The sequence below is a fragment of the Cervus canadensis genome, chromosome 4, assembly GCF_019320065.1.
Source record: "Cervus canadensis isolate Bull #8, Minnesota chromosome 4, ASM1932006v1, whole genome shotgun sequence".
Taxonomy (NCBI): domain Eukaryota; kingdom Metazoa; phylum Chordata; class Mammalia; order Artiodactyla; family Cervidae; genus Cervus; species Cervus canadensis.
The window spans coordinates 40,372,503-40,388,738 of NC_057389.1; the positions used below are offsets into that span (position 1 = coordinate 40,372,503).

The window sequence follows — 16,236 nt, forward strand, 5'->3', positions numbered from 1 at the left end:
TGCATGAAAGTGAAAAGTGAAAGTGAAGTCTCTCAGTCGTATCCAACCCTTAGCGACCCCATGGACTGCAGCCTACCAGGCTCCTCTGTCCATGGGGTTCACCAGGTAAGAGTACTGGAGTGGGTTGCCATTGCCTTCTCCATAATCAAGGGCAGGCTGGGATATTAGGTATGCAATTCACTTAGAAAAAGGAAACATACATACATAATGGGAAACATGGTTCCATTACAGCACTCAACTTGGTGCCAAGAACCAGTTACCTTAACCCCAACTCCACCAAATACAAGCTGGGTGGTCTTGAGCCCTTTCTAGCCCTGAGTATTCTGTGCCTGATCTCTTCTTCCTCTAGCCTTGCTCTTACCTTTCTTCCTCCCCCTCTGTGTGAAGTTTGTGTGCAGTGAAACTTGTACGTGGGGTTAGTTCTGGCTGCATAAGTGGGTGCTGCTGTTGGTTGAATATTTGCTAAGTCACTTCAGTCATGTCCTACTCTGTTGAGACCCCGTGGACTATAACCCACCAGACTCCTCTGTCCATGGGATTCTCCGGGCAAGAATACTGGACTAAGTAGCGATTCCCTCCTCCAGGGGCTTTTCCTGACCCAGCAATCAAACTGCATCTCCTGCATCTCTTTCATTGCAGGCAGATTCTTTACCCACTGAGCCACCCGGGAAGCCTGTGGGTTGATATAACAGAGCCCATTTTAAATTCAGCGACTTCTGTTACTTCCCAGGCAGACACACACGTACTCTCTCAGCTTCAGATTCTTCTGTCCACAAAGGGAATGACTAGCAGACACAGTTGCCATTTACAGAGCTGGCTAAGTGCCAGCAACGGTGCTAGGAGCTTCCCCAACCCCACTGACTCTCCCAGCAGCCCCAGAAAGTAACCACTTATTATCATTGTTCCCATTTTACATATGAGAAAGCTGACCAAGAGACTCAGAAAGTTAAGTGACAAATATGAAATCACAGAGCAAGGATACTGAGGGGCTGGAACTCACACCAGGTGTGTGTTTTTTTTTTTTTAATCCCAAAGCCCTGTCCTCTTAGACCCTCATTGTATTTGTGCCCAACACTGGGAATTCTACAAGCCTTGCTTCTTGAAAACTGCCCTCGAGTCTGTCAAAACTATGGTGCATGAGGTTACTTAAACCAAACCAGAAGAAGGGAGAATAAGAACAGACTCAGATGAGGAGATGGCAGTAGGTCCATCAGCAGAGTGACTGTGCAGTGGTTAGACCCTGGCTTCATTTGAGGAGGAGGTTAGCATGACCAACCCTGACCCGGTGAGTCATTCAGATGTTCTGCACACCTCTAACATGTGTGTACCACCCAGTGGAGGGGAATCCTGTGTCCCTAGGAATAGCCACTACACGCATGGAGAAAACTGCAAAATGGAAACAGATTCAAAGGATTTCAGAATTGGAAAGGAGTTTAGAGAATATTTCACCTTAAGACCCCTAAAATTTCTGCTTCCATTTTAGTGATGAGGACACCATGGTCCTTATTAGCCAAGTGACCCATCCAAGGGCCTACAGCAAGGTTCCAGCAGGAATTTGGAGACAACTTTGACTTTGGAAAGAGCTTTCAGTCACTGGCAAGCCCGTGCCATCCTGTCCTTGTGGTTGATTCCACCCACATAAAACCTATTTCTTTTTCATTAGATATGGGCTTCTGTATGGTCCAAAGAGCTAATGTAGGGAATCATTGACCTCTAAAACTAGGCAAATGCTTTTCTGGGCCAAGGGACTGGTAACTCTGAACTTTCTCTCCCAAGGTGGAGGGTGAGAAGTAGTGGTTTTTAAAGTGGCACTAAGAGGGGCTGCAACTCAGGAAGTGGCAGAAAAGCCAGCCACGTGTTACATTTAGCACATCCGCCTTGGGCTGTCAATCTGAGGTACTGGGTTTTAGTGCAAAAAAGAAACTGACAGATGAGAAGAGTTAAGTAGGGTAAGAGAGGCTGAGAGGAAAGGGCGTTGGAAGAAAACAACCCGTATGATCCGTCATTCCTAGTCAGCCATGTCTCCGCAGTGCGCTTCCTCACTGCGTAACCTCGAGGGTACTGAAGTGCTTAAGCCTCCTCTTTCTTCAACATCATACCATCTACCCTAGATGCTTGTGAGAAGTGGGAGTGTAATGTATGTAAATGTGCACCAGAGTGGAGTTGCCCTTCACTGGGAGTTCAGGGCCCAAAGTCATGCATGCATGCTCACTCACTCAGTCATGTCCAACTCTTTGTGACCCATGGACTGGAGCCTGCCAGGCTCCTTTATCCATGGGATCTTCCAGGCAGGAATACTGGAGTGGGTTGCTATTCCCGTCTTCTTGGGATCTTTCCGACCCAGGGACTGTACCTGCATCTCCTGCATTGGCAAGCAGATTCTTTACCACTGAGCTATCTGGGATGTGCCCCCTCCAACTTCATTACATAAATTAAAAATGATTCAAATGCCAATCCCTAGGACCTAGGTCTTTGACTTCAAAGGCCAAAGGACAACATCTTTTGTTTCCGCTTTGCATTTAGGCTGTGGCCTCCTTCTCTCTGAGACTGTGGAGTTCAAGGGCAAGTAAGTAGAGCCGGGGAGAAGCCACATTGTAAAATAAGCAGGTTTTTTGTTTTACTTTCTTTCCCCTCCAAGTGTGTAGAATTCAATTTGTGTTATAAACACATGTGTGATATGATGCCACTCTAATAGATAATATTGTGTATCTCTATACATCTATAAGGCTGTCTCTACAACTTCAGATTTAAAGAGACTGTGCCTTTCAAATTTCCTAACTTGAAGGTATAGCAATGCTTCTCAAACTTAACCGTGCACCCAGATATTGTTAAAATACAAATTCTGATCCAATAGACCTATGGGGGGGCCCTAGAATTTGCATTCTAACCAGCTTCCAGGTGTTGATGATGCCACTGGTCTAAGAACCACATTTTGAGTAGCAAGGAGTTATAAAGACATCAGCCTCAAGATGTAGGCTTCCCCAGTGGCTTGGTGATAAAATGTCTGCCTGCCAATGCAGGTTAGTAGGAGACACAGGTTTGATCCCTGGTCAGGAAGATCCCCTGGAGAATGAAATGGAAACCCCCTCCAGTATTCTTGCCTGGAAAATCCCATGGACAGAGGAGCCTGGTGGGCTATAGTCCCTGGGGTTGTGAAAAGTTGGACATGTCTGAGTGCACACGCACACATACACACACACTTGAGATGAAAAAAAACACCAACAGACTGGTGTTAGATGCAGATGACTGTCTTCTGAAAATTTTGAAAATGTGAAATTTTGCATTCAATCTTGGACACCCCTGGTGATGGGAAGCAAAGAACCTTTACTTCCTACTAGCAGAGCGGTCAGTCATTATACAAAGAAGAAAGGGAATTCATAACCGCTTACCATTTTTGGTGGGATCATACTGGGCACAGCCCACTGCAAGCTTCTCCATCTGAGCACAGCACCGCCATCTCCCATCCATCCAGAAATTAGGGTGATACTTGGGCACCAAACTGTTGTTATTCCTGGTTTCTGAAAGGAGTTAGCACCAGCAGAAGAGTTATTTCCAGGTCAGTCACTCAAAAGCCACCAACTTTACAATTCCTTGAGATTGGACCCTGCTGTGTGAACTTGCATGAGTATTACCTAGAGTAGTCAGAAAAAATGGCCTTTTTTCCTGGGCAGATAGAAGCATGTATATTGAATTTGAAAGTGAAATCACTCAGTCGTGTCCGACTCTTTGCAACCCCAGGGACTGTAGCCCACCAGGCTCCTCTGTCCATGGTATTTTCCAGGCAAGAATACTGGAGTGGGTTGCCATTTCCTTCTCCAATATTGAATTTAGGCATCAACAGATCTGGATTCTTATCCAGCTGTGCCTTTGGTTAGTTGTGTGTCTTTGGGTTGAGCAAAATCCTCATTTGATTCCCAGTTCCCACTGTGCCATGGGATTGTTAGATGGGGTGTCTGGGCCCCACAAAAATGCCTTAGGGAACTCAGGGAAGACAGTGGGTGTGATTCTCACCACGCCATCTCTCTCATCTTTACCCATAGCAACTTTGCTTTTATCCTTTCTAGATTTGTGGCTTTAAAGTCAAATTTTGGCACAGGAGAAAAGAGGCTTTCCTGATGGAAAAAAAAAGTATAAAAAACTGACAGGTTATCTCAAATGCCTCTTTCAGCTCTAACATCCTATGAGTAAAACCCCTTCACTGAGGGAGAGTGGCCAGTGAGAGTAACTGGGGCCCTTTTGATTACTTGTATGTTAGTGTTTGTTCTGTGCCCGTGAATGTTAAACTTGAGAGCACTTCTCAGTTAATCTGGCACTTTCCATTTGAGACTCACAACAATCTTGGGAGAAGATAAGACTTGTATATTTATTCTCATTTTTCAGATAAGGGCATCTTGGGTCCCATAATTTCAGATGGCTTGCCTACCGTCAGTCTCTTTAGCTACTTAGATTAATATTTGAATCTATTTTTCCTGCAAATCTGGGCCTTCAGGCTAAATGACAATGATAGTAATACAGACTGAATGCTTTCTTTGGGTATAATTCCAAGTGTCTGCCACGTCCTAGCATCACTGACTCAATGGACATGAATTTGAGCAAACTCCAGGAGACAGTGGAGGACAGAGGAAACTGGGGAGGTACAGCCCATGGGGTCACAAAGAGTCAGAGACAACTTAGCAACTGGACAACAACAACAAACTCTTTTAATTCTCACAATAACCCTATGACTATCTGTTACTAGTCAGGTAAGGAAATGGAGATACTGAAAAGTCAAGGAATTTGCCCAAGGTCACGCACTAATTATTGGCAGAGCTAGAGCTTTTTCCTTAGCAGCCTGGTTCCACATCTCATGTACATAAATACTGTGCTGGTTCTGATTATGCTGTCAAGAAGGTGAGCCCTAAGAAGTACCCTTACAATGATCTGAAAACCTTTAAAACTAGTTGACATTTGTTGGGTGCTGACTATGGACCTGGCCAGTTCCAAGAGACTTACTCTTAGCAGCTCTGGAGGCAGGTGCTTTTTAAAAAAATTATTTATTAAAATATAGCTGACTTAAAATATTAGTTTCAGATACACAACATAGTGATTCAATATTTTTATAGATGACGTGCATACAAGCTTATTATAAAATAGTGACTATATTCCTTGCACTGTACATTACATTCCTGTGACTTACTTATTCTATGACTGGTCTTTTGTACCTTTTCATCCCCTTCATCTATTTTGCCCCTCCTCCCACCCCTCTCTCCTCTGGAAACTGCTAGTTTGCTCTCTGTGTCTGTGAGTCCGTTTCTGTTTTGTGATATTCATTTGTTTTATGTTTTAGATTATTCATGTAAATTAGAACATACAGCATTTTTCTTTCTCTGTCTGACTGATTTTACTTTGCATAATACAGGGAAGGAGATACTATTATTATTATTCCCTCCTCCTCTCCTTGTTAAAAATAGATGGGGAAACTGAAGCACAGAGTAGCTGAGTTGCCTGAACACACATGGCTAGTGAGTGGCAGAACCAGGATTCAAGCCCAGGTCCTCTAACTCGAGGGCCCATGCTCTTGTTCTTCATTCAATACAAGGAGTCAGTAGACATTTTCTTAAAGGGCCCAGTAGTAAATAGTTTGGATTTTGCTTACCAGGGGACACAACTGATACATTGTGGAGGTACTTTCATAACCCTTTAAAATAGAACCATTAAAAAATATTAGAAACAAGCTTATCTAAGAGCCTTACAAAAATAGGTGGCTAGCAGGATTTGCCTGATCCTGTACTGTACTGGTTGTTGCCCAAGTTGAAACTTTGGGAGTCCCCACCAACACCAAAAGGAAGAAATATTTGACCATCAGCTGCCCTTTATTTGATCATGGAACTCAAGCATTCTCGAGGATCTAGAGGTCTCAGAGATTCAGTCGCACAGGAGGTTAATTACCTTCTTTGAGGGCCAGCACCCAACGCTGCCGGCTCTCGCGGTCTGGAGCAAACACATACAGGAGGTAGTTGTCGTGAACAACCTGGAGACACACAGAGCGTTCAGGGTGAGCTGTGAAGTCGGAGGTGGATGACTGACAGCGGCCCCATGGGTTACTGGGCTGAGAGTGGGGTCTCAGGCTGTCGTCAAACAGGCAAACATCTGGGTGATCTGGGGACTGGTGCCCTTTTTAGGTAGATGTTTGAACGCTGTGCAGATAAGCCATCACTACATTAAAATGGCTAGAGAAAAGAGTTCCCCACATAACTAGGCAGATATTTCTTGCATTAATTTTTCAGTGCTTATAAAATTCTGGTATATGAAACAGTAAGATATTAGATGATAAATATATAACTGAGATTTCTTTAAACTTATTTTGAAATAAGTGATTTAGGAATTTCCAAAGATAGTACAGAGTTCCTATATACTTTTCACCCACATTTCTTCAATGATGTATCTTTTTTTTTCATTTCATTGTCCTTTATTTTTTATTTATTTATTTTTTTCATTTATTTTTATTAGTTGGAGGCTAATTACTTTACAATATTGTAGTGGTTTTTGTCATACATTGACATGAATCAGCCATGGATTTACATGTATTCCCCATCCCGATCCCCCCTCCCACCTCCCTCTCCACCCAAGTGCTCTGGCCTGGTGCACTGGGAAGATTCAATGATATATCTTAACGTAACAAAATACGTCTTTAAAACCAGGAAATTGACATTGGTCCAGTACTATTAACTATACAACAGATCTTTGGATTTCACCAGGTTGTTTTTCATGCATGCATTAGTAATTGGAGTTTCAATGATGAGAAAAATACGTGTTACTCCTTTTACTTTCAGTACTAAAAATTCCAACTTGTGGAGGTCACTTTTCTAGTAGGAAAAAAGTTCTTTCCTATGCCACATTAAAAATGAAATATTAACTCCTCAGATTGACAAAGATGAATGGTACCCCAGGATGTGCAAGAAGATATCCACTCTTTTAGAACCATAAATATCAAGAGTGGTAACAAGATTTAGACAATGTCATGACCTAAAGACTAAAGATACTCTCCATCAGCTCTGGTCAACAGAACCTTCTGCAGTGATGGAAATTTAAAATCTTGGCTGTCCAATAAATTAGCCACTAGCCCATGGCTATTGAAGATCTGAAATGTTTATTCATTCACTGTGGCTTCGTGTGACTCAGAGCTGATTAATCTTGTGCAATTTGAATTAATTTACATTTAAGTGTAAGCATTCACATGTGGTTAGTGGCTACTGTTTTGGACAGCACAATTCTGTCAGATAATTCTCAGATTTTAAAATCTGATTCTTTTTATTCCAGAACTTCCAATCAATTTATAACCAAGGAGTGTAATCTATTGTCCGAAATTATAAGTAAAATGCGGTTACAGAATGTTAGGCTTGGGGCTCTTGATTATTTTTTTCCTCCCCCAGGAATAGAGTAATTAGGACTTTCCTTGAGGTAGGGAAGACATGAGGGAAAGGGAAATGAGGGATGACAACTTTTTCAGAATTTTGTAATTAATCTTTGTTGAATGAATGTGTCATTGAAAGAACACAGCAGATTTCTTCTGGGTATGGTCTAAGTCATCTCTGTGCCACCTTCTCGTTCAGTGACTGAGCATTTCAGCCATCATCCAAGGAATGGAGAACTAGACCCCTGGCCTGATGGACTTACCTGAAATGGATATTTGTAGTGACATGGGATGATAATGTCACTTTTCACAATCTCAACACATTTGATTCGGGAGAGTTCGATGGAACCCTTCAAAGTGCGCTTTTTCTGTGGGGAGGAAAAACACATTCCATTTGAGGAAGAAGGAAGACAATATTTTTGTCCAGGTGGCTTCTAGAAATCCATTACTAGATAAGATCCATTGTAAACCAACCCTGCAAATATCCAGATGCTCCTTCTTGGCCCTTGGTGCCTTAGAAGGACACTCTGAAGCAGACTCATGGGAGAACATGTTATTTGAATCATCTTCTTGATGAAGTGACGGACCTCTGTTTATTGAACTGCTGGGTCTTATATCTCTGAACTTGTGACAAATAGCAGCATTTGCAGAACTGTTGGCTAGAATAGGTAGTGCAGACCCCACATGTGCCAGTTTTTTCTGTTTTGTGCCTATCCATGGCCTTATTAGCATAGCAAGTGAGCTCAGGCCTGACCTGCTTGGTGACAAATACTTTTCGTGGCACCTTTCTTTTCTACATCTGCCTTCTCTGTGTCCCTTGGTTATCCATGGTCCCACAGTGGCACCCCTGTAGGACATTCCTGACTCTGCTCTGTTACTATCCCATCCAGTTATACTGGCCCCAGGTTTCATCTCCTTGGAAGCTTACTGGATGTATTCCTTGATAATAAATTCACATAATGGTCTTTGTGACTTGTAATGATGTTATATGTTACCGATTTCTAAAGGTCCTTGTCCTTGGATCCCAGGAGATGTTAGATTGGTAGACCAGCAGGCTCCATGGAAGGCTAGTTAGGGGAAAGCTCCTGGAGAGCCAGGAGCCCTTCACAGGTGCCTGGAATTAGGCTTCTGTTGAGAATAGAATTTAGTTCAGTTATGGAACAAGTTGTAAAACACTTCATTCTAGCTTATCCTTAAGAAAGAGGTAGCACAAATGGTGGTGAGTTGGGGACAAGATTGGAAAGGGCTAGGGACAAAGTTAGGCTCTGCCTCCAACCATCTCTGCGACCTTGGAACAAGCATCAAACTTTCCTGAACTTCAGTTTCTACATCTGTTCTCAGATGTGAAGATAATTATGCCTACCCTTGAAGTAATGATTGCAGACTAAAACAGGAACAGGTAAACTAATTATCTGGCTTATGATGGATGCTCTCAATAAAGGATACCCTCCCAGTGAAAGAGGCTAAAGAAGTCCTAACTATGGCAAAAGAGCGGTGATATATGAGGGCACTTGCTGGGTATTTGGGGAGCTAGGACACCATCAGATTCTCCATAAATGAGCTCAGACTTTACTTACCACTTTTTGATATGAAGCTTGGTGACTCGCCTTTGCTTTAGTAGCTGAGGCACAGAACTAAGATGAAAAAAGTCAAGGTGTGAGAAGTACCCCCTATCAAATACAGGGAAGTTTTATGGAATTTCTTTCTAAAAAGTTTTCTCTCTGGAAACTTTATTTTTGAAAGTACAAAATCTACCCATGTTCATTGTAACAAATAAAGCAATATGGAGACATGTGATAAAATTATTTCTAGTATCTTAGCATTCTACCCTTCTCTACAACTCTGAGGTAGCCAAGGTTAACCATTTGGAATGTACATGTCTTTCCCACACATATTTGTGGAATATAAATAAACAAAAATGACATCTTCTCCACATAATGATCTTCAACATGCTTTAGTAATCTCAGGATGTATTAAGAGATCAGTGTTCCCTTAAAAACCTCTGAAAACATATGCCCTTTGGAGCCAAGCTATCTTCTCAAACTTCCCAAACTTTAGAGTCTTCCACAGCTAAATACATGTCCTGATCCTGCCCATAATTATAGTCTTCAGAATGGTTAATCTGTTTTCAAAAGCAGAAGAGCACAAGAGAGCTGCTTTTTCAACAACCATCTGCAGCTACAGGTGGTAAACAAGGAGTCTGAGCTTTGAGGTTATCTTGGTTTTTAACCTCTGTTGGGTTATTTCCTTAGTAGTGTACATAGCGAAATGCAGCAGAAGGCTCATGGCAGTAACATGACAACTCTGTCTACAGAGCTGCTCCCTGGAACCTACCGAGTCCTGCATTCCTGAGGGCAGAGACCAAGACATCCGTTATGATATCCCTCAAGTCTGTCACAGTGGCTAGTCCACAACAGGTGCACCATTAGGATGATACGAACAAAGGGCACCATGTTGGAACACAGCTTAAATAGTCTCAATCAGACTTAAGGCTCGTGCATTCAGCTATTCAGGAATATTTCTTGCCAGCACTGAACCAGGGCTATTCTGAGTGCAGGAAGCAGAGAGACGAAAAGAGTAGACTTTCTCATGGAGTTCTAGTCTACTCAGGAAGGTAGACAATATAAAGTGCTCTATGGAGAATAGGATAGGTTGATATGATCAGTTGGTAGTCACACAGGCCTTACTGGAGAGAAGGCATTTGAAAAGAGACCAGAAAAATCGAAAAAGGAGCCAGATGTGAGAAGATATAGGAGACTGAGCACAAAGTAGAATAAACAGCAAGAGCAAAAAGCCCTGGGATAGAAACCTTCTGGATAAGTTTGAGTTGTTAATAGCCTGGGATCATCATAGTCAAGGCATCAAGTAGACATAAGTAGTAACTGGAGTGATAAATTGGGATCCAAATTCTATGTGAAGTTCTAAACAAGTGTTAAGCCACAGAAACATATTGAGAACTACATAGGGAATTTAAAATTTTCTATTAGCCACACTAAAAATCGCAAAAAGAAAAAGTATAATTAATTTTAAGAATACAGTATTTTATTTAACCCCGTGTTTCTAAGTATTATCATTTCTACACATCATTGACATGAAAAATTGAGACTTACTACATTTAAGGACTAAGTCTTTGAAATCATGTATTTCACAACACATCTCAATGTGGATTCTCCACACAACAAGTGATCAGTTGCCACACAAGCCTGGAAGCTACCTTTATTGGGCAGTGTGGCTTCAAGGTTTCCAAGAAAGGTTTCTCCAAACTCAGATGATCTCCTTTGACTTCTTAATGTTTGTTGAGTTCCAACATAGATATTTAGAGACTGTCAGGTGAGCCTTCTGTTGAAATGGATGTCATGTTCCGTCATCAAAGCTCAGTCTCATTCCCAGAGTAATGATCAGGCTCCCCCCTCACAGTCTCTCCTGCTTGGTCAGTCTCTCCAATTCCTGAGGCCTCCTCAGATCTGCTAAGTGGTAAACAGCAGGGTAATCTGTGCCTTCCCTGAGCCGGGCACAGGGGACAGTCAGTCAGCAAACTAAACACAACTTCATCTCTGGGAAATGGTGATGGCCTGTAATCATCCCAAACAACTGCGCTATTTCTGAAAAAGGCCAGCCTCAAACCTTCCAAGGAAACCACACAAAAGCCACCAGAGAAAGAGAGACACAAAGTAAAGCAGGCACCCCTCCGGGTGAGAGATCACAGAACTTCTCTTGACCTTGTTTCTTTTCTTGGCCACGTTCAAAGCTGTCCACCCATTCCAGAGTTTCACCCCAGACGTCTGACGTGTATCAAACACTATCCAAGAAGATGCTTGATGCCCACCTAGTGGTACAAAGTCCAGCTGGTGCAAATGTCTTTGATATCTCCTTTCTTTTTATATTACTATATGAAATGGAATTTTGAATTGTGACTTTCTTTCAAAGAGAGGCAGGAAAAAACAAAAGATTTTGGGAGCATTTCCTGTACTTCAGGCACTCAAGGGCATCTTATTTGGTCATGATCTTATGAAGTATATTATTCCCCCATTTTTTAGGTGAGGACATTGAGGTTCAGAGGGGCCAAGTCTTTTTATAAGTGAGCATACAAGCGCAATTCTATGACTGCAGAACCTGAGTGGTTAATGACTGCTTCATGGCTTAGTACCTGCCCTGATTTAATGTAGGAGACTTTTATTCCCTGAACCTAATGCTAAACAATCAGTTGTGTGGTTGATTTCTCCAAGCCGTGACCCAGCAGAGATTTGTTTCTGCCGTTTCGTAGTGCAGTGCTTATGTTGGATTTCAAAGTGGGAGCACAGAACTCCCTCTTTGCTGGTGTAATGTTGGCTCCTTAGCTGCTCAGCTAGTCCAGCAGATACATCAGTAAGAAGCTGTGTATCTATCATCCATGGAAAGACATCTCCACCCTTCTGAAAACAGCAGAACTTCAACTTTCTCCTCTGATGAGGCTGAGTGGGACAGAAGCAGAACTTTCACATCAGGCAGACCCTTTCTGCCAGATTATCTGTGCAACCTCAGGCAAGTGTCTCAATTTTTTGGTTGCTTTGCTGTTTTTTTTTTTTTTTTTTAAAGTGGAAATAATAACAGTCCTTGAATCATTGGGTTAAACTAGAGGATTTGAAAGAACCATGTAAACCTACTAGCAAAAAAAAAAAAAAAATCATTCAAAAGATAAATCAACCACTAAAGTGTTACTTCCTCTCCTTTCCTTCTCCAAATGGTGCCCATAGAACAAGATTTCACCCTCTTGTCGTTATGTGTTCATCTTTTCTTTGGGGATTTTCTTTCAGGCAAATATGTACTGGGAACCACCATTTGGGAGAATGATATTAGTGTTTAACTGATGATCCTGGTGATTTTGACATTCTGGAGTTATTTGTTTGCCAATTATTTGTAAAATCAGGACAAAACTTTAAAAGGGGCCTGTTGCTTGATCCTCCCCGCTGTGTCACATTTGCTCACATGTCAGCAAATGTGATGACTTTAATTCTCTTCTTCTCCTTTCCCTGGGCTGTCAAAACCTTCCCCAAATAGTCATTCACCTAATGTTCAACTTCCTGATAGTTTAAGGCGTGGCTTGTATCACAGAAGTTTGGATTAGGACAGATATTAGAGACTTAAGCCCAGAGGGAGATTTGACAGTAAAATTTCAGGCATCTGAAAAAGTGTTGTTCAAAAGGAACCACTATTTTTCAAAGGGGAGGGATGGTTTTAAGACTTTCTTGGATCACACTGTAAAAGAAGCCACATGGTACCTTTATCAGAATTTCCTTGAAATGACCTCAGAGAAGGAAATAGCAATCCACTCCAGTATTCTTGCCTGGAGAAGAATTCTATGGACAGAGGAGCCTGGCAGGCTAGAGTCCATGGGGTCACAAAAAGTCGGACACAACTGAGCGACTAACACAGTTTGAAATGAGGAAGTCTTTCTGATGATGATGTTAACCAGGCATTTTGAATATTTCACTCATTGCTGCTTCTGGGGTGTGGTACAGCCATTGCCCCTATCTGAAATGGCACAATGATGCAACTGAAATGGAAACTGATGTCATGTGAGGTGAAACTTGGGGGTTGCTGTCCCCTACCTCAACCAGAATGCAGGCTATCAGTTCTAAGATTGGTTTTAGGGGCTTTCCTGGATTCTAGTTTCATCTCTGCAAAGCATGCTGGAGGTAACCCATGCGTTCACTCTCAGTCTCCCAATGCAGCTTTTGGTCTTTTACAACAAAGGGAACCCTCACATTGCAGGAAAGAAAAGAAGAGATTCAGAACTTGGAAAAGTCATGGTTTGAATCCCTGTAAGAACAAGTAATATTGGGCAAGTTGTCTGAGTTCTCTGGGCTTAGTTCTCCTAGGTCTTCTTAATCATTTAGTTCTTGGGGAGTCACGGAGATGTTGACAGTTGCAACTCAGGTATATAACAACCTGAGCTACTTGGTACCTGATAAAGATGGGATCTTTATCATCTCACTGGAAACAGCAGCACCTTCTAGAATACCAGTGTAATTTGTAACTAACTGCTGCTGGTTCTTCTCCTCTCCCAGCCTATCTTCCCTTGGACCTACTTCCCTACTCTCACTAACCTTCAAAGTTCTGGGAAGGTCTGGAGCTAATGTAGCAGATTGTGAGGCTTCTGGACTGACTTAAAGCCAGGAAACTATGATCCATCCCACACCTGCCCTCTTGTCTTTCCTTTTTTCCACAAGACCTTTTAGTCGTGGCTTTCCTCAACTCGGCTTTTCACACTGTGGTTTATGATGAGGCTGGTTGTGCTGTGGGGAAAATTCTCAATCTTCCCTTAAAGTCTGCCATCTTGTTAGCAGTAGCACCCTGACTACCTGAAAATAAAAGGATTTTACCTACCCCCTCCCCCACCTCCTCCCCCCCTCCCCCGTCAAAAAAAGAAAAGAAGAAGAAAAAAGAAACAGGACTACACTCTTGTACAGTTTCCAGATGCCTTTGAGATCCTCTATTAAAATTATGAATGCATTTTCTCACAAGAAACTATTAAAAGCAGATACTCCTGGGAGGGGTTCTGGGGTTTGAGAGTAGAAAGTAGAATGAGAGCCTGTCTTTTCACCTCTTGTCCTTCTATACAGTTTCACTGGTTTACCATAAACATGTATTTCTTTTATTGTATTTAAAAGCAGTTATCTAAAATAAGTAAATACATTTGCCTTATAGGATCTATCCTAAGGAAACATTTATTCAAGATACATAAAGACACAGGAAAAAGGATGTTCCTCATGGCATTATTTATTACACTAAAAAGTATAGAGAAACCTAAATATCTACCAATAGACAAATGGTCACGTTAGTCATGGTTCATCTATCTTGTGGCCATTCTGTAGCTATCAACAAAGAGTAAAATTAGTCTATACAGAAGGGAAAATATATATATTAAAATGTAAAAATCAGGTTTAGAGCAATAGATGGAACAGCATCTCATTTTTAGGAAAAGAGATAATAAAATATATAATAATATGTCCAATAATCAAAGAAGTATTACAGGTAGGAATGCTGCTATCCTGGTTCTCCTTTGTGGATGACATCAAGGCAGATTTTTGCAGTGTAAGTTATATATTACTATATTTCAAGTTTTTGCAGTGAGTGTATAAATTTATTAAGCAGGAAAATAAAAGTACTATTTTAAAGCAGTCACAGATTTTACAAACACTACACTGTAATACAATTTTGGCAGATGACTATGGGAGAAGGCCAAGAGGTACACATCACATGCTGGGTGTGCAAAATGATGAAGCTCTTCATGCTTGTAACTTCATGTCCCCATTAACAGTCAGCGGCATCCAGATGGATGGCCACATGGATCATTTGTATCCATACAGGTTCAAGTCCATGACATTGCCTCTCATGTTCTTCGTGAGTGATAGCCACTTTCTTCATAAATTAATAAAGCAGCTCTGTGTGCTTTATTATATGGTATATCTGTCTTTGATAATTCTAGAATTCTAGAATAATTCAAGAATGATTCTGAACCTCATTCTTCTTAGCAATGATAGCAGTGATCTTAGTCTTAAAAAAGCAGTTTGTTTAAATTCTTGAAACAAGTGGGTAGAGAGAAAAGGACTTAATGTAGCAATTAAGAGCAAGAACTAAGTGGTACAGAGTAGATCCTGAAGATGTCCTGCACATTTTGTCTCTCAGCACCTCTGGTCTTTGCATGCTCTTTCAAAGCCTTCTTTCTTTCCAGAATAGGGTATGTCAGCTTTTTAAAGAGCTTTAAAGAATATATTTCTGTATCTTTTTCAAGCACTGGAGAGTTAGTAGCAAAAGTATACAGATGGATAACAATGTCATTAGATTTTAGGAAATCTAAAAAGGTATGTTCAATTAACATTTGTTACTTGGTTGATGGAGGGAACAGCAGGTAAGATTAAAAGTGCAGCAGAAAGTAATATTTGTGGACCCTATGACAAACTCTTAACAGAAATGATTTGAATAAGTTATCTAGAATGATTGGCAAATGGATAACAATTTCTTGACAATGAAAAGGAAAGTGAAAACTAGTCTGCCCAAAGGTTTTAGCTAATAACAAGCTCCTCCAAATTATTATGGAAGACACTAACAAATTATAGAAAGATGGGTAAAAGGGATATAAATTACTCTTAAATATATGAAAAGATGCTCATTCACTATAGTAATGGAAGTGCAAGTAAATTTTACTGAGATACCATTTTTAAGACTATTAGACTTGCAAAGATCAAAACATATGATAATACTGTTGGTGAGGTTTTTGAGAAAGCAAGCATTTCACACATGACCCTGAAGAATGTTGACTAGTACAACTTCCTCGGAGATTAACTTGGTTATGTTCAGCAAAACAAGAGATGCAAATATCTTTTGACACAGCAATCCCATTTTTAGAAATGTTTTCTATAGACCAGGGCTACTCAATCTTGGCATTGTCATTTAATAACATTTTGGGCTGAATTATTTTTTGCTGTGAGTTTGTTATTTGTCTTCTAGGATACTTAGCATCCCTAGCTCCTCTCACCAAAGCCAGTGGCATTTCCTTCCCCAGGTATGACAACCAAAACTTTCTCCAGACATTGCCAATGATGGGCAAAATCGCCCCTGGTTAAGAACCCCTATGTAGACATACTTATACATGTAGAAAGTGAGATACCTATGAGGTTATTCATTTCTCACTGTTTGTAATGACAAAAAAAATGGAAATGGACTAAAAGTCCATCAAGATGATTTTTTTATCTGTACAAAAAAATATGCAATCAAAGGGAAAAAAAGAACAAAGAAGTCCCTTGCATACAGTATAGATTGATCTTTAAGAAGTATTGCTAATCAACCAAAAGAAAAGCTAG

At 41.1% G+C, this 16,236-nt stretch overlaps 1 protein-coding gene and 1 long non-coding RNA gene across 3 annotated transcripts in view; one reads left to right on the forward strand and one right to left on the reverse strand.

Annotated features, from left to right (window-relative positions):
• LOC122439636 overlaps positions 1 to 16,236 on the forward strand; it is a 78,490-nt gene that overhangs the window by 43,021 nt on the left and 19,233 nt on the right. The gene's annotated exons all lie outside the window — the stretch shown is intronic.
• The window catches only part of ITK (IL2 inducible T cell kinase), a 63,477-nt gene that overhangs the window by 35,351 nt on the left and 11,890 nt on the right, over positions 1 to 16,236 (reverse strand). Inside the window, exons 2-4 of the mRNA XM_043464858.1 lie at positions 7,657 to 7,761; positions 5,929 to 6,010; positions 3,390 to 3,518 (exon numbers count right to left, since the gene is read on the reverse strand). Of these exons, the coding sequence (XP_043320793.1) occupies positions 3,390 to 3,518; positions 5,929 to 6,010; positions 7,657 to 7,761 (316 nt within the window). The remainder of the gene's footprint in view (positions 1 to 3,389; positions 3,519 to 5,928; positions 6,011 to 7,656; positions 7,762 to 16,236) is intronic.